A 26,768-nucleotide genomic window follows, 5' to 3' on the forward strand; every position below is an offset into this window, starting at 1 on the left:
GGGGCCCTGGGTGAACCGCAGGCCGGCACCTGGGCCAGCTCCATGTCCAGACTGGATGCTGGGCTGGATCTGGCCTCCCCTCCCCAAGCCGAGCCGTGGCCCCTGACCTTCAGCCATTTCTCTGACATTTAGCAAACCGTGTCGGCTGCCATCTCCTCCTTGGAGTTTTAGCCGGGCTTTTGTGCGGGCTCCGTGAGGATGCTGGCAGACAAGGGACCGATCCTCACTCCAGGGGTCACTTGCACATTTCTCCAGAGGGAATGGCAGTGGGTGTTTAGGTTGGAAGCATGAAGGGGCGGTGTCCTGAGCCTCCAGTGGTCTGTCTGGCCCCACCAGCAGCTCGGGAACTGAGCACTGACCTCTTCAGGGGACGGGGGAGCAGCCCAGACGCCCGAGTCCCTGGATGCAGGGCGCTGGGCAGTGATGTTCCCGGTGTCTTCTTGTGGTGGGGGCCTGCTCACCCCGGAGGCAGCCTCAGGTGAGCAGCTCTTGACAGGCCTGGGGGTCGCTGCTTGCTCAGAAGGGGCTTCTCCTGGGCGTCGGCGAGGCCTGGCTCTCGCCACCTCTTGCCCCCACACCTGGAGCAACCCCTGCCCGCCTCAGGAGCGGCCGCCCTCTGGGCAGCAGTGGTCCCGGGACATCTGGTCTTGCTCCCAGCTCGCAGAGCAGGGTCGCGGGAGTGTCGGCTCCTGGACGGATAGCTTCTGTGGGCCCCAGAGGCCAAGGGCAAGGAGCCCCCTGGGGTGGGGCAGCAGCCAGGTGGCGTCCTGCTGAGTGTGGAGGCGGCTCTCCCGCCCAGCGGTCACAGGCAGCCCCTGCCAGGACCAAGTCGGGCTCCTTCCTGTGGGCTCCTGAGCCTGGCAGTGCTGGGAGGGCCGTGGTCCTTAGAAAGGGTGCCCTACTGGGCGATGGGGTCTTGGCCTGGGCTCCCCAAAGCCGCCCGAGACAAAGATGGGCCTGCACATGGTCTGGGGGGGTGACTGAGAGAGTAGCTGGGGGGTGGGAGACGGGCGTCAGGAGGGAGGGCGGTGAGTCGGAGGGAGGCCCCCAAACCCTGTCCAGGGCGGCTGAGCTCCGCCTGGTGGAGCAGAGGAAGGCTGCCCCTGGGGGAAAGGAGCAGAGACTGTGGTCCAGGGCCTGGGCATGTTGCGGGTGGGGGCGGCTGTCCTGGAGAATGAAGGCCAGCCTCCAGGGGCTGGTCAGAGGCCAGATCCGGGGTGGCTGGGCTGTGGATCAGAGCGAGGCATCCGTGTGAGTGGTTAGTGACATGTTTGGCTCCTCAGGTTGGTCCTGACTTGGAATCGGGAAAAGAAACAAGGGACGCGGAGGGTCACTGATGGCCGTAGGGTGGACTGGGAGTCGGAGCGCCGTTGTCACGTATGGTCTGGCCAGTGTCTGTGTAATGCCCCCTGCCTCCTGGTGGCTGGGCTGGGGTGCACATTGGGGGTTCGAGCCTGGGGTGGTGGGATGGGGGTGGAGCAGGAACCAGCCCCTGCCAGGCTGGAGCATCTCTGGGGGATGCTGGGCACAGTCAGGGGCAGGTAGGAGACTGGCTGGAGCCCCCGGATGGGCCTGCGGACTCGGACTCAGGGCGGACTCGGGAACATGTGAGGACCCGCTCGGGAGGCCAGGTGCAGGGGGCCCGCCTCGGTGCCGGCTGCGGGTACGGGCTCCCAGATGTTCACGGAAGAGATGATCCCCGACCCACCTCCTGTCACCACAGTGGTGGCTGGGAAGCCTCCAGTTCTGGCTTGAGCAGCAGAAGATGCTCAGTCCCAGCAGTAGCTACCAGAGCTCTCAGAAGGCCTGGCCAGCCCCGCACCGCTGCTGGTTCTGTCTGCTTTGAGCCGAATCTGGCATTATTCCTCCCTCTGATGGAGGCCTTTTGGTCTGCATAGAAGCCTTGTTATTCTGGGGTCTCAGCTTCTGGAAGTCCTCAGCCCTGTTAGACTTCGGTCTTGCCACCCACCCAGCCCCACTCTTAGCCGCCAGGAAGCCCCTCTTAGCCCTAAACACAGCATGTGCCTCCCAGGACTGGGACTGCCCAGGACCAACGTCCATTTCCTCCAGGAGAAGGTTCAGGAGAAAGGGTCTGGGCCTCATTGCCGCCTGGATGCTCCTTGCTTGGACCAGAGTCAGACACAGGTAGGGGGTGCGTGGAGGTACAGATGGGTGGATAGAAGGACGGAAGGAGACATAGATGGATGGACGGGAGGATGGTGGGGACAAACAGACGTGTGACAGATGGATCATAATGCGTGTTCAGACGGATGGGCGGGTGGAGGGAATGTGGACGGGTGGATGGTGGGGACGAACAGACGTGTGACAGATGGATCATAATGAGTGTTCAGACGGATGGGCGGGTGGAGGGAATGTGGACGGGTGGATGGTGGGGACGAACAGACGTGTGACAGATGGATCATAATGAGTGTTCAGACGGATGGGCGGGTGGAGGGAATGTGGACGGGTGGATGGTGGGGACGAACAGACGTGTGACAGATGGATCATAATGAGTGTTCAGACGGATGGGCGGGTGGAGGGAATGTGGACGGGTGGATGGTGGGGACGAACAGACGTGTGACAGATGGATCATAATGAGTGTTCAGACGGATGGGCGGGTGGAGGGAATGTGGACGGGTGGATGGTGGGGACGAACAGACGTGTGACAGATGGATCATAATGAGTGTTCAGACGGATGGGCGGGTGGAGGGAATGTGGACGGGTGGATGGTGGGGACGAACAGACGTGTGACAGATGGATCATAATGAGTGTTCAGACGGATGGGCGGGTGGAGGGAATGTGGACGGGTGGATGGTGGGGACGAACAGACGTGTGACAGATGGATCATAATGCGTGTTCAGACGGATGGGCGGGTGGAGGGAATGTGGACGGGTGGATGGGTGGACGCATGGAGGACAAGATGGTGGGTGATGGACGTGCAGATGGATGGAAATAAGGCTGGGTGGATGAATAGATGGGTGATGGATGCCTAGGTGGATGGAGGATTGGTGGGTGGATGGACAGAGGGATGAACACAGTGTGGACGGATGTATAGGACGTGCAGTTGGGTAGAGAGAATGAAAGATGGAAGGGTGGATGGATAGACATGTGGGTGGACAGATGGATGGACGGATGATGGAACGGATGATGAAACAAATGATGGAACGGATGATGGATGGAATGAATAATGAATGATGGATGGATGGATGATGGGTGGATGGATGGAACGAGTGATGGAACAAATGAAGGTTGGATGGATGGACGGGTGGGTGGATGATGGACGGATGATGGATGGAATGAAGGTTGGATGGATGATGGGTGGACGGGTGGGTGATGGAACGAATGATGAAACAAATGATGAACGGATGACGGATGGAATGAATAATGAATGATGGATGGACGGGTGGGTGGATGATGGAACGGATGATGGATGGATGGATGGAACGAGTGATGGAACAAATGATGGTTGGATGGATGATGGGGTGAAGGTTGGATGGATGGACGGGTGGGTGGATGATGGACAGATGATGGACGGATGGATGAAGAGCTGGATGATGGGGGTGCACTGATGGATGTACGCTGGATGTGATGGGTGGGTGAAGAGATGAAGCACTCTGAGGATGTCACAGCCTCTTCGGGTGGTGAGGGCGCCAGGTGGCCCCGCCCTGGCCCCGCCCCCCCTTGCCTGGCTGGAGGCAGGTCCTGAGCTCCCGAGCCTGTTTCCTCGGCAGTAAGTGGGGAGCCTCTGCTCCAGGAGGGCACTGTGAGGACCACTTGTGATCAGGGGCCCAGGGCAGGGCTCCAGCTGTGGCCACGGTCCCGCTGCCTGCGCTGGGGGCTGTCCTGTCTGCTCTTTGCCCGCCTCTGTGACTTGGAGACTCACGCTTGCTGGCACGGTGGAGCCCGTTGCCTCCTTCCCACCTGCAGTGTGGTGTCCAGTCCCGTGGTTCTGCTGCAACCGTCACCCCTCCCTGGAGGAAGGCACTCCTCTTGTTGTCCGCTTTCAGAGGTTTTGTTATTAATAAAGAGAGGCTCCCCTGAGTCCCGTGCACCTCGTTGGGCACCCAGAATCTGCTCCAGGTGTTCTGAGGATGTGACTTTCAGATTTAGGGTTGAGACATCTTGAATTTGACTATATGCCTCAAGGACTCTTCAATAGGAACTGACTGTATTTAAACAAAACCAGAACCTCCCTGTTTGCTTCCTAGAGTGGCAGGTGGCCACTCACTTGGATGCTGTGAGCCGGCCGCACTCCGGCCTCCTCCAGCCCCCGAGGCCCCGAGAGGGCAGCATGTGCGTAGCTGTTCCAGGGACGCGGAGCGCCAGGCTTCCCCCGTGGGCAGCAGTTCCCTTCCGGGCTCATCAGGACACACGTTGAGCGAAGGGGAGGCATCAAGTTCACCTACGGTGTGACAGTGAGGGCCACCACGTGTGGAGACCAGGTGTGGCTTCACAGGGCAGGACGGCGCCGCAGCGGTCAGGGCGGGGACCGGAGCCACTCAGGCATTGCTGCAAGGCCGGAGAAGGGGAGCCGCTGGGTCCCGGAGGCTGTCGTTGCTGGGGCCACATCTGCTCTTCCGTGAAGCCCTGGACTCCCACCTGACTTCCCACTCCTCCCAGCCCTCACCCGAGTGTCACATCCTCTGAGTTCCTCCTCAGCGCCTGGCACTGGTCGGGAGGTCTACGGGGTGCAAAGCTCCAGGACTCAGCCCTGCTCCCTAAGGGGCCTGGCCACAGCTCGGGGGACTGGGGGAGGACGCAGGAGGAGGGCTCAGCCTGCAGCTCGTGCCTGAGCCTGGCCGGATGGCGAGCTCAGACACCAGGGCCTCAGCAAAGCGGTCCCCAAGCAGGGAGATGAGAGCCTGGGGGCTTACTGAGAGCAGCCATGGCACTGGGCACGGGGGCTTAGTGCTGGCCAGTGGGTGACACGAAGCCGGGTTTCTCTGAGATCACACACTTCTGGGAGTGCCCCTGGCCCTGGCAGTCCTGAAGCCCATGGAGAACGGACGCCCACACCAGCCCCCGCCCCAGCTAACTGGAACTGGGTCCCTTAAAGTGACCCTCAGGCTTACCCGTGCTACAGTGGTGGTCACTTTCCAGCTGTCCCCCCAACCCTGGCTTTGGTCCCAGGTGAGGATGAGGCCTCGACTCTGGGCCCAGTCTGCCCTCCAGGCCTGTTCTTGCCCGCTGGACCCAGAAGAGGCGGGGCTTCAGCCCAGAGTCCTACTCCTTCCCACGGCACCGGTGGCCCCCAGGCTGCCCTGGATTCACCCCAGTCCTGACCACCAATGCTTCCCCCTCGCGGCTTCCTCTGCCCATTGCCTCCCGTTTCCTTGTCTGGCACACTCACTGGCAGCTCGGTCCCCTCTGGGAACTCTGGACTCTGGTCTCCTGGCCCTGAGCCTCCCACCCGCTGCGTCTTCCAGGTCCTCCCCCTCCTAGAAAGCCACGTGACTCCCTTCCATGCAGGTGACCTCTCTCCACCAGCCAAGGCCAGCCCTCCAGACCCTCCTGCTCGCGTGGTCTTCAGTTGTTAGAGTGTGTTCACACTTATTGAAAAACATCACTGTGACCGTCTCTATTTGGTTTATATCTGTTATCTCCCTCTATAAATACCACTTCGTTCTCTTCAACAAGTGCAGACTATTACATTATATGGACAGAATGCGATTCATTCACAGTATTTTTATAATACTAGGTTTTCTCAAATCACAGAGCCTAAATGCCTCACATATTAGAAAAAAAAAATCAAATAACAAATGGAAAGCAAGATTCTGCCTCAGTCTTTCCCACACCCTGGGACAAAACTGTTCATCATCTGGGCCTTCCTGCTGTGATTTTTATTTATTTATTTTTACCCAATGTTGTGGCTGTAAGTGCTGATTTAAATGTTTACCCCTTGACTCACTGCTTCTGATCAGCCTTGTTAGGAAATGGTCAGACATGCGTGATGGTTTAGAGCGAGTTCCAGGGCAGGGCCTGAGCATCTCTCACTCTGAGCCAGGAAAAAGCAGAAGGCCCACTTCAATACCACCATACCCTCCATTGTTTCATTTAATTTCTTTTTAAAAATCAAGGTTTAAGAATGTGTATTTATCTTTCTACCATAAACATTTTTCTGAGTTTTATCTACTTGTGGATTTTCAAACAAACAAAGAGATCAGTGTCATTTACAATACTACTTTATAAATATTCTTCAGCAGAGATAGCAAATCTGTGACCAGCACTATGAAGAAGGAGTTGTAACGTTTTATAGTGAAGGTGTTACCAGTTAAAGGAGATTCTTCCAAGTGTGAGGGCCTAATGTGTTTTTAAGCACATTCTTTACAGCTTATTTCACTTTTAAAGAATCAAAGATGCTGGATTTTCTTCAGTCCCACGTTCCCACATCCAACTCTGTGATTCCTTTTTCTGCTGAGATGTCACCCTAGGTCATTTTGCTGCTGTGGACACGTGGCCAGTCAACCGAAGTCTTGTGCGCCCTCGGGTCGGGTGCCGCGCTGAGAGTCTAGCTGGGTATAAAATTCTAGGTGCTGAAACTTTCCTCTTTAGTGCCGAGCGACCTGCTCCAGGGTTTTCTAGAAGCTGTGTTGCTAAGGGAAACCCCAGTACCCACCTGTGTCTGACTTCCCAGAACGTACCTGTTTTCTTCTCTTCACCCCCCGGCTTCTCGGAGCCCCTTGCATTGCTCTGGTCCTGGTCTGAGTCAGACCTATTCTGAGTCTGGGGGCTGCCATCCAAGGGTCTGTGTTCAGTTGTCTGACCTTCCTAGCCTCTGTGGCCTTTTCCTTCTCCTTTAAACTTTTTATAGACAGGCGTTTGACACTCGCATGTTTCAGCTCTTACCAACCCTCCCACCTATTTCTGTCTACCCTCTGTCCTGCAGGCCACCCCTTACTTTCCACGCCCGGTTTCCCCCTCACGCCCGTTCTACTTCTCAGGGTATCCCCTGGAGCCCCAAGTTGGTTAGTCTTGTTGATTCTCAAGATGTCCTTCTTGTTTTCTTTCCCTTTTTTTCACGGTAACTTATGCTCTTTCACTCGTGCGCACTGTCTCAAATTTCTTCTAGGATGATGCTGTTTGAATTATTGTTTTTATTACTTTACTTGTCTCTGAGTCATTAGTGATTTCCACCCCCCCACCCCCACCCAGGGTTATGTGTTCAGAGTATTCATGTCCTGGGTTTTCCTTCTCTTTCTGCAAACTCCGGGTGGCCCTCCAGGCCAGGTCCTCTCTCTACAGGAATAAGTGTTGACGTGAGTAAAGCCACGGGTCACCGAGTGTCCCTCTTGTCCTGTTGACCCAGCAGGCTTCTTGCTTGACCAGGAGAGCTGACTGTAGGTTCTTTGGGAACAGGCAGGGCATATGGATAGCTTGGCACCCTTGGAAGGAGAGCTGGTGGGCAAGCAAGGTCCCAGACGAGCCTGATGATGGCCGGCTGCAGCCTGGGGATGTTTGTGCATCTCCCTCCCGGGGTATGGTCCTGCCTCTGACCCCTGTCCCTGCCTGCTGTGGATGACCAGAGATGTCCACTCTGCCCTTTCTGTCTCTCTATCACACTCTGCCTTTCTCAGGAGATCAGGTGACCCCAGGCTTTGTTTGTCCCATGGGCCTTTTTGGCAATCTGGTGATACTTACGAAACCCTTCTCAGAACAACATAAAAACATACAAGATTACTAAGAAAACCAATTATATTGAAATGCAGTTTTATCAAATGTTGGGAAACCTATTTTGATACAGTAATATGTTTGCTTCCTTATTAAAACATTACATAAAAATGTCTGGCAGTGGGACAACCATAATTGGAAGTCAGGGTGATATTTCAAGCTATCTGCGTGAGCTGTGATGTGATATGAAGATTCCTGCAATTTCTGGTAGTGACAGAAATCACAGTTACACCTAAACTCATGTGTTTACTGCCTACGTGCCCAACTGAAGGGAATGTCCAGTTTCAGCTGGAGACACATCAACAAAAGGCACGTCTTCCACACCCAGTCCTTGCCTCCAGCCCTCTGGGCCCCTCCCCGGGCAGAAGACTCCTCTCTCTTCGGACAGCAGTCTTACAGCTCTGGCCTGAGCTCCCCTGCCTGACAGCAGCTCACTCCACAGCCTCCACCTGTGAGCGCCTGGCCTCTGCTCCCTGAAGGCACGCTTCCTCCTCTGGGGCCACACATGCTGGCTCTGGACCCCTGGACATCCTTCCAACACCTCCGGCTACAGCCTCTTCCCTTCTTTCCAGCAAGTGGCTCCAGGACTCCCCACCCTTCCTGGCCTGAAGACTGTCCTCAATTTGATTTCCAGTTGGGGGTGGAGGGGGGCGGCGATTCCCAAGTGGTGCTAGTGGTAGAGAACCCACCTGCCAATGCAAGAGACAACAGAGATGCGGGTTCAGTCCCTGGGTCAGGAAGATCCCCTGAGGGAGGGCATGGCAACCCACTCCAGTATTCTTGCCTGGAGACTCCCACGGACAGGAGCCTGGCGGGTACAGTTCACTCGGTCGCAGAGAATTGGACACGACTGAAGTGACTGAGCACACGCACACGCTATTATGGCCTTATTGTCTGTCACGATGCCTCTCTTTGATCAGACCCTGGTGTCCCCTCCTGCGGAGTGTGTGGTGTTCATTCGGACACCTTGAGCTCACTTCCCAGTGGCACTGTGGGCTTCTGTGGGGTGCACGCTAATCCCCTCTTGTGGGCCTGTCACGGGGCCCCCGGTCGTCACTGTCTCTCCTCTCACAAGCAATGCCACACACGTTGCCCTGTGGAAGGCCTTGGAGCCGGAGGATAATCTGGTCCCCATGACACAGCCCCTCCCGTTGCACTTGTTGAAAATAGATTTGCATCGTGGTTCTCTTTATAGACTCTCTTCTCTTAGTTCTCTTTACAGAAGGAGCTTCGAAATGGCTAGTTTGTAAAAGTTCTCCTGGGGAATGGAGAATACTTGCAATTTTCAAATTTTCCAGTAGTAGCCACCTGACTGGGCACAGAGGATGTCAGAGGCTGGCCTTGCTTTCTGCCTGAGGTCCCCCTGGGGTCCTGGGGGTGTGTGTGTAATGAGCACCCGGCAATCCTCAAGCCTTCTGAGGGGGACAGCACAGCACTAGGTGAGGACTGAACGCCAGTGACCTTGGTGGAGGTCAGGCTCTATTCTGTTAGGAAGGGCGGCTCCCCAGAGGCTGCTGCAGGGGGGTTTCCTGCAAAGTGCCTGGGGGTGAAGGCCAAGGAAGAGGCTGTTAAAGGAAATGGGATTCCGAGGGTCCACGCAAGGGGAGAGAGGCCCGTGCCCGCCCACCCCGCCACCCACAAGGCAGGGTCTGAGTTGCTTGGCCTGTCTGAGGCTGCAGTCACTTCTCCAGGTAGGGGCTCAGAGCCGGTGTTCCTGTCTCGTGGACCATCCCCAGGGAGGGGTCCTGGCTAGTGAAGCAGCCCGCGTTGGGGGTTGCTTCTGAGGCGGCCTCCCCTCCAACCCGGGGCTGGCACAGCACCTCAGGCCAGTAGGCGGTGGCAACCTTGGTGCTGGTCTGGAGTGACTTGGTGTCTGTGTCCCCAAGTGTGGGTGGAGGGTCTTGACTCACCTGACCTCCAGGAGCACTCCCAGGGGCGGCCCCTTCCCCTTCCTGCACACCAACGTCCCTGCAGGCAGAAAGCAGCTTTCTGGGGCCCTCTGGGGCCTGCTCTCCAGGCCTAAGACTCCCAGGACCCTCTGGGGGTGGGACCCTTTCCTGTGCCGACACGGTGGGGGTTAGGATCAGGCAGAGGCTCCCTCTCTGATCCCCAGCCAAAGCTCTTTGCTGGGCATTTGGAATTGTATTTGAAATTCAATTCAGGCAAACAACTGCCTTGAGGCCTAGATACTGGCCTCCAGGTCGCTGAACTGGGTACAGATACCCCGGCTCCGGGACTCAGAGTTGGTGAGGAAAACGGGCTGGTAGCGAATGCCAGGGCTTCCCAGGGGTGGGAGGAGGCCGGGCCAGCAACGGCCCGCTCCTGCATCTAGCGCAGCCCCGGGCACTGACTGAGCGCCTACGCGCCCTGAAGGCTGGCCCCTACTGGGGCCGGAATGTGCAGCGAGTGTTTCCAGGACGAGGTGCAGATTTTCAGAAGCCGCCGCGGGTCAGTCCTGGGCAGTGGCGACGCCTGGGCCGGGGTCCCAGCCCCCACGTCCCCCCGGGAGCCGCGGGGCGCTGGGGGTTGGGCGCACCAGGGGCTGGATATCCGCTCGGTCGGCCCCCCCTTCGGCCGCCTCTGCAGTGAGGCCCCTGCGCGCCTAGGTGGAGCCCGACCCGCGGTTTTCGGCCGGACCGGCCTCGCCTGACCCGCCGGCGCGCCAGGCGGGGGCGCTGCAGGGCGGCGGGGGTCCCCCGGGTCCCCTGCGCGGCCCAGTGCGCATCGGCGGCTCGGCGGGCCGGCAGGAGCGCAGACGGCGGCGGGCGCGGGTCGGAGTCCGAGCGCCGCGCGGCCGCTCCCGCCGCCTCCCCAGCAGGACTGAGCCGATCGGGCGGCGGGCGCGCGCCACGGGCCGGAGCGGCGGCGTCCCGCGGGCGAGGCGCGCATTATCGCCGGCCCCACCTGTCGGCGCGGCCGCCACCGGCCCAGCCGCGCAGGCGGCCCGCGGGAGCCCGGGCCGGGCCTCGGCCGGCCGCCGCGGCAGAGGCGCGGGCTCCGGGAGAGCGGAGGCCGGCACCGTTCGAGGGCCACCGGGCCGCGCAAGTTCTCCTCCTGCGGGCTGGACCCGGCCGCGCGGGCCCCGGCGGCGGCGATGGTGCGGCGGCCCCGCGCCCGGCGCGCAGCCCCGGCCCCGCGCTCGGTTCTCCGCGGCGGCGGCGGCGGCGGCGGCAGCGCGGCCCCCTGAGCCCCGGGCCGGAGCGAGCGCGGCGGCGGCGGCGAGAGAAAGGCAGCGGCGGGAGGCTACAGGCGACCGGCGGTCGGGCCGTTGCGCAATCCACGGCCCGCCGTCCGAGCCCTGCCGGCGGCGCGGCTCCGGGGGCGGCGGCGGGGCTGATTCATGGGGCCGCGGCGGCCACCCCCCCGCGCCCGGGCCCCCGGCGCCCCGCAGCCCGCGCTGGCGGCCGAGCGGCCGGAGCGGCGGCCGCCGCGGCCCGAGCCTCGGTGCTAACCTCCCCGCCCCGCCCGCCCCCTCCCCGCGCCCCCGCCCGCTCCCCTCCCCCTGCCCAAAAAGACACAGCCCGGCTCCCGGAGCGGCACCTCCAGTCGCGGCGGAGCGCGGCGTTGGCGCGGATGGAGGGCGCGAGCCGGCGGCCGCGGCGGCTGCACCCGGCGGGGCGCTGATGCGGCGCCTGGACCTTCGCTGCTCGACTTGGGGGGCGTCGGCCGAGTGGGCACTCCGCGATGCAGCTCCTGAAGGCGCTCTGGGCACTCGCGGGGGCCGCGCTCTGCTGCTTCCTCGTCCTGGTGATCCACGCGCAGTTCCTGAAAGAAGGTAATTGTCCCCCCGCGCGCCAGGCTTCCAGCACGTTCGGCCGCCGCCGCTGCGCTTGGCCCGGCCAGCCCGGCACCACTGCGGGGCCCCGGCGCCCGGCGCGCACCCTGCCCGGCCCCGCGCGGATCCTGCAGCCGCGCTCAGCCCCGGGTCCGAGGTGGCAGGCGGCGCGGACGCGGCGGCCTCGGTGCCTCTGGCGCCGCGGGGCCCCGGCCCGCTCCGGGGCTGCCGTGCCGTCCCCTTCCCCGCACGGCTCTGTCCGCCGGCTCTCGGTAGATGGCACCCGCGCTCCACGCTGGCGGGCCAGGCGCGGGCCCGGGCGGAGTGAGCCCGGACGAGGCCTGCGCGCCCGCACCCCGCTCTCCGCGCCGCCTTCCGGGCGAGCCCGGGGCCGCTGGCTCTAGGAGCAGGGGCTCGCCCGCCAGAGCGCCTGGCCCCGCACCAAGTCCGGCCCCCCCGTCCTCTTTGCCTGCTTGAAAGCAGACCTCGCGCTGCAGTGGATCTCTTTCTTGGGACTTGGTTGAGTCGAGCAAGTTGATGGAAGCATTTGTGGGAGGGGCGGCCCTGCACCTGCCGTCCAGGGAAGGAGCCCTGGGACTCGCAGGGCGGGTGCGGACCCGAGTACCTGGGGCATTCCTGGAAACTTGCTGGCTCCAAGGCCTGGGCTCTGGAGGGCAACCTGGGTGCACTGGGCTCAGCCTGGCTGCCCTTATGGAACAGCCGGCCCGGGCAGTCAGGGCCGGGGAGCGCCCACTGCCGTGGTGGCGGTGCCCTCGCCCCCAGGCCCCTTGCCCCCAGCGCTGCGCGGTGCCCCCCACCCCACCCCACCTGCAGGGCATGCCAGCCCACCTCCGAGCCGCCGTGGTCCGGAGCGCAGGCGGATCCTCGTTAGCTCCCGGCCCTCACAAAGGACGGGTGTGCAGCGTTCAGCTGCTTTCCAGCCTAATTAACGATCTGCCTCTGGCTCTCCGGAAGCAGGTAGGTGTGGGAGGCCAGGCCGCCTGTCACCTGCTCCTTTGGCCTGGCGTCCATTTCCTGCCCTTGGTTTTGGGTCCAGGCCCTGAAGGGAGAGGGGACTGCCCCCCTACCCCAGGGGTGCTGCTGCAGGCCCAGGCTTCCCGGAGAAGGCCTAGTGAGTTTCCGATGAACTGGAGGCCCACCCTCCACCACCGGCTTGCTTCAGGAGCAGCTGGCTTTGCTGGGGATGGGTGGTCCTTGGGGGCTAGCAAGCCACCCAGGGGCTGATCCCAGCTGTACCCTCTGCCAGGGGACTCTGGGACCCACCAAGTGGACCACAGTTCCTCACCCTTCCTTTCCACTGGCTGTGCTTTCAGGGGAATCTCTTTTGAAAGGGGGACTTTTGTGAAGTTCACTGCTTCTAAGGTGGAAAGGGCCGGGCTGTGTGTGTGTTCCCCCGGGGAGGGGGTTGTTCTGTGTAGAGACAGATTCTCCGTGATCTTAGAGCCGTCGTGGTGAGAGAGGGAGCTCTGAGAGCCTCTGGCCGAGCCCTTGCTTTTCGCTTGCCCGGTGGGAAATGACCGGTCCTGCTGTCTTCAGAGGCCCTGCCGTCCTCCTGAGGCCCCACGTCTTAAGGTCAAGACACATGTTTTGACCGACAGAAGAGTTTCTCTCTCTTGGATTCAAAGAGTCTGGGTGCAGGGCAGGGCAGGGTTTCGGGACCTCATCTTGCTCGGAGAGGGTGCTGTTTTCCGAGGATGGGTTATTGGAGACCCTGACACAGAAACCTCCGCGTTTACCCTGCTCTGGGCAGCAACCTCGGCGAGGCGCGTCAACGCTCTGGAAGCCGGTGTAGGAACAGGGAGGTGGGGCGTGGGGCCCGGAGAAGGTCCGCGCTCTGCAGGCGCTCGGGGGAAGTTTGTTTGTCTGCACAACCCTCTACAATCCTTAGAAGCGCCATCTGTCCATTCTGAAAGAATGTCACATTCCTGCTTCCCAGGGTGGAGCGCCCTGCACTCCGTCTCTCTGAAAGGTCCGACTGGGAGCAAGCACTCTGTCCTCCCTGACTGTCCCCTTTGGGGTCGGGAGCCCCGGGCAGGTGCTGGCAGGCCGAGGGGCAGGCCCACCCTGGATGCAGGGGACCCCGGGGCCCTCAGGTTGCAGGCCCCAGGCCACTTCCTTCCAGGCGCGCTGGCCCCAGGAGCGGGGGAGCCAGGCGGGCCGACAGACAATCGTGACTTGTTGTCTGCGGACGGTGGGAGAGAGCTGTTTAAATGGCCATTTCCCTGAATCTGGCTTTTTCAGCGGTGAAGAATGGGGAGCCTGGGGAGCCGCTTTTCCACACTCCGCCTTTTGTGTGCAGATGCGGGTCACCCCGTGGCTAATCCGTCCCCCTCTGGCCAGTCTGTCTCCCAGTGTTGGCGAAGATGAATAGGGCTGTGCCTCAGAGAGAGGCGTGCTGTGGTCCCTGATTGCAGTCTTGGCCGGGCCGGTCTTTGTGAGAGCCTCCTGCCCGCCGCGGCCAACCGGGCCGGGCATCCAGAGGGCGGGGGCAAGAGGGCCAGGCCTGGGGCGGGGGCCGCGGGGACCTGGGCACCCCTGCGTCCTCCTGCTCGCCCCTCGGGACGCCCCGGCCCTGCTCTGGGGAGCTCGGGCTGGCCTTGGCCTCTGGACGCAGCCCGCACGTGCCTGTGTGTGAACTGGTCTGGGGCAGGGTGGGGGCAGTCTGGGGAGCCGATTTCAAACGCAGTCTCTTAATCGGGGGACAGAGAGCCCGCGTGGTGCTGCGCCCCAAGAGGGCAAAGGGGAGACTTCCTTTTATCTCCCTAACGACGCTAGGTCACAGAACACGGCCTTAAGAAAAAGGCAGGAATTAGGAGAAAAAAAAGATTTTCCATCTCCCTCTACCAAAGACTTGAAGGTATTTTTCTCCCAGCTTTTCAATCACCGCGCAGATTCAGGCCCTCAGGTCGCTGCTGATGTACCCGGAGCAGTAACAGTCCGCTCTTCCCTGCAGCCGTGGGTCTGAAATCGACCTGCATCTCCCTCTCCTTGGGAGCCACAGAGCTGGGAGGTGGGTGGACATGTGATTCACAGGCTCTGTGGGAGAGCGTGTTTAGGGAGATGATTGTGTGCGTCCGGACACGCTTGCCGTGGACCCGGCCTTGATTCCGGAGGTCCTTTCTGAATCGGACAGCTGCTCTGAGGGCCGACTGGTGAGTAAACAGGATTCCCCTTTGGTTTATTTAGTTAGCGCCTCATTCTGGAAGAGAAGCAGAATTCTGGGAGCCCAGGGCTGGGGGGAGCACGCTTACCCCCGAGAAGCCCCTCCACGGTGTCCTGTGAATCGCCATGACTCTGTGCGCTGGGCGGTCATCACTGTCATCGTCACGAGGTCAAGAGTGAGCCCAGGATTAACTCTGTCTCTTACGTCTGTGAGTTTATTTTTAAAAGTGGACAGAGGACTGAAAGCACAGTTCCTGGCACCCAGAGGTCTATCAGAAAAATATCTGTGGGAGCAGAGAGTCGCCCCAGTTACAATGCACACGGGGGTCTCCAGGGTGCTGACGTGTGCAGGCAGCCGCCCGTGGGTCGGGAAGGATTGTGGACCCTGTGTCGAGCTTCCAAGCACGGGAGAGTTCTGGGACCCAGGCTGTGCCCAGATGGCTCTCAGAGGCTGTGATAACAAGGAGGGTCAGGACAGAGGTCTGGGGCTGGTGTTCAAGTCAGCAGAAGACTGAGACGCCTGTGTTCCAGACGCTTCCGACCTCCCTCCCGGACCTCCCAGGAGGCTGGGGGATGCCCAGCCCACCCTGCCTGCCTGTTTCTCCCAGAGCCTCCGGCTGCGTGCCGAGGGGCCCGGCCATGCTGCCTTTTCTCCCCTCAGCAGAGCCCCTTTGTGAGGCCAGGGCAGTGGGGCCAGCTGAGGGGCACGTGGGGGCTGCGTCCAAATAGCCCAGCTCCTCATTGCCATGTGTTACTATGTCCGCGTGGCCAAGAGCCTAAAACCCACACTCACTGTAACGGGAGCCTCGTTGCGGAGTGTCTGACGGCTGGACAAAGTGAAAGTGCAGAGGGGCTGGTCACAGGGTGACTCTGCCGATGTGCCGGGGCGCCGGGCCCTGGCCAGCTGCTGTCACACCCCCCGGGGCAGGGCACAGGCGTGCAGGCTTGGGAGGGCTGCCCTTGGCCGGAGTCTCCGCCCTCATCTCTGGAAGCTCTTCAGGCCATGTCTTGGCCTCCACCCTGAGCAGGCATCAGGGAACCCTGCGGCAGACCGTGTGAGCGCCAGGTCCGGGGTCCGGTTTACAGACCTGTACGCACCAGGCTCTTCCACCAGGGTCTCTGCCCTTCCCGGGGATGTAGCCCCATGCAGGGGCGCCAGCGGCGAGGGGACAGTGTGGGGTGACCAGGTCCCCTCCCTGTGGAGGGCCACTGAGGCCTGCAGGAGGCGGGGGTGCTGGGAGGCAGTGGAGCACCGCTGACTAGTCGTGTGTGTGTGTGCGCGCGCGCGGATATGGTGGTTTGTTGTTCAATCGCAAAGTCACGTCCAACTCTTTGTGACCCCGTGGACTGCAGCACTCTGTCTTCTACTGTCTCCCGGAGCTTGCTCAAACCCATGTCCATCGAGTCGGTGATGCCATCCAACCATCTCATCGTCTGTCGTTCCCTTCTCCTCCTGCCCTCAATCTTTCCCAGCATCAGGGTCTTTTCCAGTGAGTTGGCTCTGAGCGTCAGGTGGCCAAAGTGTTGGAGCTTCAGCACCAGTCCTTCTGTTGAATATTCAGGGTTGATCTCCTTTAGGGAGGACTGGACACGTTCACTAAACAGTCTCCACAGGTGTTATGTCCATAGGCACGTGAAGTGAGGGAGACAAACTGAGAACCTGCTCTTGGACCGGGAAGCCGCCCCTTCATCTCTGCATTTACCAGTCAGTAGATTGTTACAGGAGGTGCAGAGTGCAGTGTGAGCGTGTGTGACATAAAGCATCAAGGTTGGCAGTGCGTCTGCGTGTAACGTGTGCGTCTGCGTGTAACGTGTGCATCTGCTGTGTGCGTCTACGTGTAACGTGTGCGTCTGCGTGTAACGTGTGCGTCTGCGTGTAACGTGTGCGTCTGCGTGTAACGTGTGCTGCTGCTCACACATGTTTAGTGGATGGGCTCAGAGCCCCTGCAGATGCACGCGATGACCCCTGGAGTCCTTGTCCTGCTGTGCTGGTGACCAGCTGGCCCGCCGTGACCACTCCCTTTCGTCTTTCCGAGTCTGTTCCTCTGTGCGCACCAAGGCACTCGCACAGGTGACATGGTCACAAACCTGGGAACACTTGCATTCATGGACACACACACATGCAGGGACATGTGGGGAGCAGCGCCCAGCCTGGAGGCAGGAAGCAGGGCAGAAGCCCCTGGGGTCCTGTCTCTGCCCCCAGCACCCTGGGGCCGCCTTGTCTGGAGTGGCCACGTCCAGCGAGGCCCAGCAATGTCCACGGACAGGCCCGGGTCACAGAGGTCAAGGGGACGTGGGCCAGCGTGTACGCTCACAGCCTCTCCTTCTCTGCTTAGATCCGGAGCCCGGCGGCCCCTGAGAGTCTCATACCTATCTCCCCTCACACATCCCGTACCTCGCTGACCCAGAGCCTGGCTCGTGGCCTTTGGAATTGGGAAGCTGGGTGGACATGTGACATCACGCAAGTCACTGGACCACTGGGACCCTCAGTCTCCTCCTTGGCAGAATGGACAGGGTTGCAGACCTGAGACTTAGGTTGGTCCAGCCCGTATTTCCTGAGCTGAAGAGGATGCTGATCTTGGATGGAGCCCCTCCAGGGACTCAAGCTGCAGCCTAGGTCCATGCCCACTCCCTGCCCCCCTGAGATTCCTTCCCTGCGTCACCCCATCTGGGAGGCCTCAGCTGCAGCCGCGAGCACGTTCCGGGACACTTGGTCTTTCTTCAGGGAGTTCCCAGGGAGGGATAGGGCCCTCCATCTCTCCCTCACAAGGGCTCTGACAACCCACCCAACCTGTGCCCTCCAGAACCCTCTCTGAGGCAAGGGACTTCCCAAGGGAGATGGGAGCCCAGGACAGCTGAAAGGGCAGGGGACAGGCCCAGCCCCGCAGGCCACCCCAGGACCCGTCAGACCGAGGGTCTCGGCCGTGTTCCTGGCAGAGGCGGTCCAGGAAGGAGCCGGAAGCAGGCCTGGGCCCTGAGAGCCTGGTGGGCTGGGGTGGCCCTGAGCCTCCAGGGGTTTGGAGGCCACTGACCAGGCTTGGGTGAAGCCCCACCCCGCCCCCCACCCCCAGGGTGGGGCCCATCCCCATGTGGCCCCGGAGAGTCCGGTGCGGGAAGGCCAGGACCTGCCTGCTACCTAGGCATTCTGTAGTCCCGAGGGCAGGAAGAATTTGGTGCCGGTCTGGGGCTGAGATGCTGTCCACCAGCTGGCCCAGGCTGCCGGCCAGGAGGTTCACCCACTGAGCTGGCTGCACAGGGGCTGGCGGTGGGCGGAGGCTGTTCTTGGCCCACCCAGTCCCCTGGCAGCGAGCTGAGCAGCGAGAAGGGCCAACTCCTTCCTTCTAGGCTCCGGTGTGCTTTTGTGGAGCTGCAGGGGGTGGTGGTGGGGGAAAAGCAGGGTCACCTTTGTGGCAGGGGAAGAGCAGACGCTTGCAGGTGGGGAACCGGGTGGGCGTCCCCCCGATCGCCTGGCTGTGCAGGGCCATCCGCTTCCTGCCGTCCACTTGGCCTCTGCCACCGATCGTCGTCCCAGGGCAGAAGCTGGGCCGTGTGTCTGGCTGCCCTGTCCCGTGCTGTCTCTGAGGATGCCAGCATGCGCCCTGCCGCCCTCGGCTGGGTAACCGTGATGGTGTCCGTGGTGATTTACAGATGGTCCCCTGTGGATCACGTGGCCCTTTGTCCAAACACGACTTTGCAGGAGCGGGAGGGAGGCCTGCCCTGTGCCCCAGCCCCTCTGGCCCCCGGAGAGCTCGGGGGCACCACCCAGACCACCCCCACTTTCAGTAGGAAGAGCCCACACGTGATTGGGGAAAGCGGGTCACAGACTCAGGCCGTGCTCCGGGGACCCACGTGAGGTGCTGTGGCTGACCCCCAGCCCCGTGGTCAGAGTCACATGTCTGACCAGACCGAACCAAGGGCTGTGGGTGTGTCCGAGGGTCTTCACAGCCTACCCGTGGAGGCAGGTGACCCCAGGTCCAGCCTTTCCCGTCCACGGGCCCATGTTTGTCTGTTGCCCTCCCGGGGTGCGTGGGAGTCCTTTTTCTTCTTGGCGTCTAATCCTCCTTAGCAGATGGAGCCTGCCCCGGCCAATGCAGACCCTGCAGGTGTGGTGCGGCCTCTGGCGTCCAGGCCAGGATGGTCTTGGTGGTTGAGGTCAGGGCCAGGAGACCCTGGGCCATCTCAGGCCTTCCTCAGGCGGGATGGGATGGTCAGGGTGGTGCCTCTCCAGCCACGTGGTGGCACCTCTAGGACAGTGTGACCCAGGGACAGTCAGGGGCACCTCAGGCAGGCTTTGGGGGAGCCTGGCCAGCCCTGAGAGGGTCACCTTCAGTACACTGAGCTCCCTGGTGTCCTGGTCAATAATGACTTGGTCCTTATTGGGCCTGGGGTGGTCACCCTGGAGGCCTCAATCCACCAGCTGTGGCTCTGGTGGGTCCCATGGGCACAGGCTCCCTGGCTTGGGGGAGCGATCTGAGGTCTCAGGCTGAGTGGACGGCACGGTGGTACCTGCCTTCCCCACCCGGTAGGACTTGGGGTGAGACCTCAGCGATGGAGCTGTGAGCCCGGGGTGCCAGCGGCTGGTCTGGGCCCTGGTCTCCTGCTGTGACAGTGGGTCCGGCAAGGGGCCGAGACTGGACCTCATGGGCGGCCCCCTCTGCCAATGCCCCCTGTCCCCAGGGCCCCCGGTTCGGGCAGGAGGCTGGTTCTGGAAGGTCCCTAAGGACCCTGCAGGAGGTCCCCACCAACACCACACATGCCCACCCTTAGCCCTTTGTTCTTCCCAAGAGTCTGGAGGAGGGCGTGCAGCCTTTCAAACACACAGTCTTTCCAAAGTCAGCCTCTGCCTGGAGAAGGCGGGTTGTATCAGCCAGTTCACTGTCTTCTCCAACCGCAGGAGCAGCTGAGCAGGCTCCGCACGCTTCACTGAGACAGGAGCCCCAGTCTCGCTGACACTTAGGTGTGTTTTGCAGGACCCCTCCCCCCGCCATCGTACTGAGCCCCCCTTTCCTGGGAGCCCCTGCATCACCACAGCCCCCAGGGCTGATTGCCTGGGCAACAGCCTTTCTAGACATAGCGGCCCAGGGTGGTGCCCACTTGAGTGCCTGCAGTATGCCAGGCACGGGCCATGTGCTGGTGCCATGGGACCCTGTATGTGACAAGCCGGGCTCCTGGAGAAGCACACAGCTGAGGGCTGAGCAACGGCCCCCCAGGGACGGTGTACCCAGAACCTGTGGGTGGGCCTGGTTGGGGAGGAGGTGTGATCTGCAGGTGAGGTTAAGGTAAGACTCTCTGGGCGCCATCTTCCTGGATGGGGTCCCCCCGGAATCCAGAGAGAAGCGTCCTTAGAAAAGAAGAGATCCAGGAGAGGCCACGTGAAGATAGAGGCAGAGATGGACAATGTGGCCACCAGCCAAGGGATGCCCACGGCCTCCAGAGGCTGGAAGAGGCAGAGGACCCTCCCCCAGAGGCTCCAGAGAGTGCCCGGCCCTGCCCACACCTTGACCTTGGACCTGTGGCTTCCAGGACCCGGCGGATGAGTTTCCGTGGTTCGCTCTCACTGTTGCCGGGGCCATAGGAGACCAGCAGGCCGCACGCGGGTGATGGAGGGGCACGTGCCCGGAGGAGCCCGGCCATGCAGGTGCTGTGCGTGCAGGGGTCTCACCGCCTCTGTCCCAGGGAGGCCTGGGCAGGCAGATGCTCCATCAGTGTTCAGGCAAAGACGTGGTCTCCTGTCTGGCGTCCGGGCCCACACAGTGATGGCCATCGAGTCCCAGCTTGAGGCAGAGGCCGCATCTCCCAACGGTGGGGGTTGGGGCGGCCCGGAAGTCTCCATCCATAAATCAGTGTTTGCCAAAGCCAGGGCACGTAGGCTGTGCATACGAGATGACTTTATGTGGGCTTGGGTGGGCATTTTTCATCTTAACGGTCGTGTGTTTATTTTTATGGTTACCTTCTATTTACGGCCACGGGGCTGGCTTCCTGCTCACAGAAGATGGAGAGTTCCTTCCCGGCCAGACAGGGACGCTTGTGGGGGAGTCGCGGTTGAGGCGGTGAGCCCCGGGGGCACATGTTTATGGAGCATCTACTGCGAACAGGCTGAGCCAGGCAGCAAGAGACTGGTGGGCACGGGGCTGAGGCTCCGGGCAGCAGGGGCCCAAGAAGGTCGTGCAGGCGGGTGAGGGTCATCTCAGGCCGCGCTCCAGGAGCCATGGTCACTTCCTTGGTGTCCAGGCCGACTGAGAACAAAGGGGCCTCCCTCTAATGTGGGACATGCGCTCCACGGAGGACGCGGGAGAGAGAGGTGGGCGGTCAGCTTCCGGGGCTGCAGGACACAGGACCACGATGGGGGCTTGAAGAACGGACATTTACTGTCCCCTCCTTTTGGAGGATGAAAGTCCAGGCTGAGACGTTGAGGGGGTGGGTGAGTTCCTTCCGGCCGCTTCATGCTTCTGGTGGCTCCCGGCAGCCCTGACTCCCCCGGACGCGGGGCCCATCTCTCCTGTCTCTGCCTGAGTCACGTGACCTCCTCCTGCTCCTCTCTTATCAGGACGCACGCCCTTGCATTTCAGGCCTGCCCGCATCCAGATGGCCTCATCCTGAGAGCTTCACTGTATCTGTAAGGACATTTACCCCAGAGCAGACCACCTTGCAGGGTTCTGGGTAGACCTACCTTTGGGGTAAGGTAGACCTCCCAGGGTTCTGGGTAGACCTTCCAGGGCTCTGGGTAGACCTACCTTTGGATTAGGGTAGACATTCTGGGGTTCTGGGTAGAACTTCTGGGGTTCTGGGTAGAACTTCTCGGGTTCTAGGTAGACATTCTGGGGTTCTGGGTAGACCTTCCGGGGTTCTGGGTAGACCTTCTGGGGTTCTGGGTAGACCTTCCAGGGTACTGGGTAGAACTGCTGGGGTTCTGGGTAGTCCTACCTTACCTTTGGGGTAAGGTAGACCTCCCAGGGTTCTGGGTAGACCTTCCAGGGTTCTAGGTAGACCTCCCAGGGTTCTGGGTAGTTCTACCTTTGGGGTAAGGTAGACCTTTCGGGGTTCTGGGTAGACCTTCCGGGGTTCTGAGTAGACCTTCCATGTTTCTGGGTAGACCTTCCAGGGTTCTGGGTAGACCTTCCATGTTTCTGGGTAGACCTTCCAGGGTACTGGGTAGACCTTCCATGTTTCTGGGTAGACCTTCCAGGGTTCTGGGTAGACCTCCCAGGGTTCTGGGTAGACCTTCCAGGGTTCTAGGTAGACCTCCCAGGGTTCTGGGTAGTTCTACCTTTGGGGTAAGGTAGACCTCCCAGGGTTCTGGGTAGACCTTCCAGGGTTCTGGGTAGACCTCCCTTTGGGGTCCACTGTTCCGCTCACCGCATGGGGGCTGGAAGATGATGCACCCGTGACCGGGCACTGATGCCATCACCCAGGACCAGAGGTCTTGCAGACCTTAATGCAGCAAGCACCAGCCCCTTCCAGCCTGGGCCTTGCCTGTGTTTGGGGTTCTCCTGGGGGTTGGGGGCTTCCTCCTGCTGAGCCCTGTCACTCCTTGGTGGAAGGGGCAGCCCCCGGAGACCCCTGCATCCTGCCCTCAGAGGCCCTGGTATCCCACCCTTACTGGACCGGCCGGCCGCAGGCTGAACTGACCGCATGGGGCCTGGACTCGGCTGCGGTTTGTGGACCGCACGTGTCTGTGTGAAAGTTAGTTGTTTTTTCTTTTCTTTCATTTTTTAAAGAAAATTGTGAAAGCCACTTTGGCATTGGTGCCTGGCCTCCCCCAAGGCACGTTTGATTCCACTTGGAATAGTCGGTTGCCAGCTTAGCAGTTTCCCGGCACGTTATTCAAAATGTGTCTGTAATGTTCATTCTCTTCACTCCCGAGTCATCCTAACGAGCTGACTCACGGCTGAACCTCGCTTTTTTTTTTTCATTAAGTGTGTGTCTTGGCATTGAGAGCAAACTTCTGGGTGTAGTTGTCTTCCCACCGAGGCTGGGAAGGTGTGCATGGGAAGGGGGGTACTCTGCCTGAGGAATCTTCTAGAAGGGCAAGTGGTTCCTCTTGGGTGGGAAGCTCCATTAAAGGCAGAGACTGGGGCAGGAAAGGGATGCCCAGGCCCCATCACAGGCTGCCCCCTGGGGTCCTACTACCCAAGTCCCTGACGCAGCCGTCCACATGGAGGGCGGTCAGAGACGCCTCAAGCTCTGACCGTGCAGTGGGGAAGGGTGCAGAGGTGTGGGAGGTCCTGAGGATGCCCTCACTGTGGACAGAGGTCTCCTGCTGGCTTGGGGTGGGGACAGGGACCCAGGAGGTGGTCACGGGGAAGGTCAGGTGACACTAGTAGTCCGGAGCGCCCTTTAGCTGCTGGAGGAGTGACTGGGGGTGTGGCGCTGCCTGTGGTCCAGGAATAGCCAGCATCCGCCCGCCTTCACACGCGGTGGGGCTCCTGGGGGGTGGGAGTGCTCCCACGGGGGCCCTGGGGTGAGCTCTCTGGGTCCTGAGCCGACCTCCTTCCCGGGACCAGCTTGTCCAGTCCCGTCCTGGCTTCCGCACCCCCGAGTCCTGGGTGGGAGCCCGTGGCTTCTCGGTCCAGTCGGGGCCCTCCTCCTCCTGGTCTGTGCCCGTGAGCACTGGCGTTCTCTGTGCCTGGACCCAGCGCGCGGTGGGGTCAGGACAGCGGTGCCCCCGAGCATCCATGGCTCTGGGACGGTGTGTGTGTGGAGGGGCTGCCCTTGCTCCAGCCCCGCCCCACCCGGGCTCCCCCGCCTTGGGCTGAACATTCTCATGGCCCCTGGCTGGCGGGCAGGCAGTCGCCGGGGGCTTCCTCGCGTGGCTGCATTCTGGGGACTGAGAGGCTGGACCTGGCCCCTGAGCTCCGGGGCGCGGGAGCCCCAGTGGCAGCAGAATTCCCTGGAGAACTTGGCAGGACGTGCAGCGGAGGGAGCGTTCTCCGTGCTCATCCCCCCAGCCTGGGCACCGTCCAGCTGCGGCCGTGGCCTCACTCCCTGGGCCCCCCTGCCCAGTCTGTAAGGGGGATGCTCCCAGCTGCCCCCTCGCTGTGGCGTGAGGCTGGGAGGGGGGAGGGAGGCAACACCACCATGCCCGCATCGCATACGCCCTCGACCCACGCTGCTCTTCTTTTTAGCTATTTCTGTTATTTTTCTTGTCTACCCAAGTCCTGTTTCAAAGAGCCGTGGTTTCCTAGGAGGCTGATGATGATGAATGCCAGAAAACAGGAGCGTCTTGCCAGCCGCTGTGTGGGGGCCTGCAGACCCTCCCCAGGCCCTGGAAGCAGTCCTCCTCCCCCCACGGAGGGATGCCCATGTCCCTGGGTACTCACCGGGATGACACCCAGGGGCCACTGCGGCCTCGGGGGTGGCTGGGACCCGGCCAGACATGGTCCTGCGGGTTGCCCAGGAGATGGCAGACCTCTGTGCGTCTGACCCCTCGAGAGGGTCCATGAGATGAGCCAGGGGCACACAAGGTCGGGGGTGCCTTGCAGGCCTTACCTCTTGGAGGAGGGAACTTCTTGGAGGAGCCCTTTGGATCCCAGTGTGTGGGCGCTCCCTTGGCCACAGGCGGCTCGGCCGGAGGCCTGTCCAGAGAGGCCGTCCCCATTGGCCCTGGGCGCACGAGCTCCAGGTCATCGAGTCTGGAGTCCAGGGCTCCCCTGGGCCCCATGCCGGGCACGTGGGGAGCCGGGCCGCCGTCTGCCCGGGGCCCTGAGCGTTTTCCCCCGTCCACCTGCCTCGCCAGCCTGCACTGCCCCAACCTCCTTCCGCCCTCCAGGGTGGGGGGACCACCCAGGGGCCTTGGGAGGAGACCAGCTCCGGCTCCGGGGGACTCCCTGCCCCAGTCATTTTCCCCTCCCCGGGCGCCTCTGTCCCCGGGGCCCCCGGGGCGGCAGGGGTCACAGTCGCACCGTCAGCCCCAGCTGGCATGTCCCAGGAGCGAAGGCGGCTGATGGTGTGAGGGTGGGCCAGCCACACAGAAACGCTGGGGAGGTGGGTGCTGTTTGTCCTGAGGATCAGCTCGTCGACACCAGCAGCCAAGGAGGTCCTCCAGGGAGCCGAGCCCGGAGCCACTCTCTGGGTCACGTCCACGCCCACGGGGGCCGCAGAGGCCATGGCGGTGTTCTCTGGGCGGGGGTTGAGGTCTCAGCATCAGTGAGCACCAGCGAATCTTGAGTCCCTGGGAGCCCGGCGGGACCCACCCTCCTCCTCACGCTGGTGAATTAGTGTCTACAAGGCCCCCAACATCGCCGGGTGCTAATCCTTTAAGAACAGAGACAGTCTTCAGCGGCCGCTGAGTTCCAAGCGGCATCCATTGAACTCCTCCTGCACGGTATCGTGTAGCCTTATTAAGTGGCGAGATTATGTGAAAAAAAATCGTTACATGTGATAATGCAACTTTCCATGTGATTCCTACAGGACATTCATTATCTCCCATTCGGCTCTATTTAAGCTCGATTGCGGGGGAATTAGTGGTATTACTGTTTAAATCTTAACTTTTGTGTTAAGAAAGCACGTTGCAAAGCTTTTGAAATGTATCTTGAAAGCAGTGCCTGGTATCCCTGGTTTAACAAGGGAGCGAGCACAGGAGATTTCAAAGCCCACTAATCTGTAGATATTTTGGTCGTGTGCCAGCAGATTTTTTTTTTTCATCTAATTATTAAAACAAAAAGAGTGTTGTTTTCCTGAAAGTTACGAGATAAAGTTGTTGCAGGGAGGGCCAGGGGACGTGGGCTGACCTGGCCTCTGAGAGCCCAGGCTGGCCTTCCTGTCTGGGCACCAAGGGTGGGGCCCGGCGCTGGGCTGGGGTGGGGAGCTGGCCTCGCTGGCTCCGTCCAAAGGCATGTTCTGGACGTGCATCGCAGATGAACGGATAAATGAGGTCTCGGCGTACAAGGGAATATTACACAGCCTTCAAGAAGACGGAATCCCAAGCCTGGTACGACGCAGATGAACCGTGAGAACACCGTGTGACTCAGTGGACCAACCCAGACCCAGAAGGGCTAAGCATGTCTGGTTGCACCGGCGTGAGGTCCCTGAGCAGTCAGTCCCTGGAGACAGAAAGTAGGCCAAGGGGGCCCCGGGCTGGGGGCAGGGAGCGGGAGGGATGTTTCATGGGGACAGAGTCTCAGTTGGGGAAGATGAGAAAGTTCTGGAGATGATGGTGGAGATGGTCGTAAAACAGTGTGAAGGTGCTTGATGCTGGTGAGCTGTGCTTAAAGTGGTTAAAATGGAAAATTTTCTGTGAGTGAGTTTTACCACAGTAAAAAATATTAAGGCACGTTCTCACTTGGGTCAAAGGGCAAGAACCATGTGGTTATATTATCACTTAAAAAAATATGGTGTCCCCTTTTTACGAGAGCAGTTTTAGGCTTGGAGGAGATTTGAGCAGATAGAAAGGGACCCCCACATGCCTCCCGCCCCAGGATTCCTGCTCCTCGATGTCTGTCACGAGTGATGAGCGGATATCCCGGCGTTATTCTTCACCCCGTCTGCAGTTCTCCTTGGGGCTGTGTCGTCGTGCTGGAGTGCACTCCGTGGCCCGGCGGGTGGACAGCGGCCCGGGCCCACTGCTGCGTGTCGTCCAGCGTGGTTCCCCTGCTCCATCGTCTGTCATCGTCTCACTCTGACCACTGGGCACTGACCACCAGCTCCACCACCATCGGGCTGCGGATCTTGGGCCCAGCGCCTGCCTCTCAGAGCCCTGGCCATGGCCATGAGCACTCCCTGGGGTCCCCTGGGGTGGGGATGGGAGGGGACGAAGGACCACCCCTCCTCGGTAACCAGGCTGTGTCTCTATTGCCCTGCTTTGCAGTGTGGCATTTATGACACAGGACAAGATACAGCTGAGATGCCAGCGTTTTATTTTACAACCTCTTTTTTTCTTTAACACCAGAAAGCGGTGCTCACATATCTCTGTTCCCTGTGAAGCGCAGGTAATAGACCCACCTCTCTCAGCAGAGGTTGCCCCTCCCGTCTGCTCCTCCACCCAGACCTCCCACCTCCCTGTGCCTGCCCCACATTGTGCCCCGACTGCCCAGGCCGATGGAGGCTTCGCCCCCTTCTCTGTGGTTCCCATGGGAAGAAACCCACCAGGAGGCTCGTTTGGCCCTTGGACTTCGAGTATCTCTTCTCGCAAAACCCCCTCGCC

At 61.0% G+C, this 26,768-nt stretch overlaps 1 protein-coding gene across 3 annotated transcripts in view; it reads left to right on the forward strand.

Annotated features, from left to right (window-relative positions):
• TAFA5 (TAFA chemokine like family member 5) overlaps nucleotides 1-26,768 on the forward strand; it is a 167,835-nt gene that overhangs the window by 59,395 nt on the left and 81,672 nt on the right. The window contains exon 1 of one of the 3 annotated variants that reach the window (XM_088837580.1): nucleotides 11,222-11,443. The exons of the other annotated variants lie outside the window; for them this stretch is intronic. Coding sequence (XP_088693706.1) covers nucleotides 11,353-11,443 — 91 coding nt within the window. The 5' untranslated portion in view covers nucleotides 11,222-11,352. Of the gene's footprint in view, nucleotides 1-11,221; nucleotides 11,444-26,768 lie in introns of those variants that run through there. 3 annotated transcript variants of the gene reach the window in all.

Source organism: Moschus berezovskii, chromosome 6, assembly GCF_049115385.1.
Source record: "Moschus berezovskii isolate FMDL1 chromosome 6, NW_MosBer_1.0, whole genome shotgun sequence".
Lineage (NCBI taxonomy): Eukaryota > Metazoa > Chordata > Mammalia > Artiodactyla > Moschidae > Moschus > Moschus berezovskii.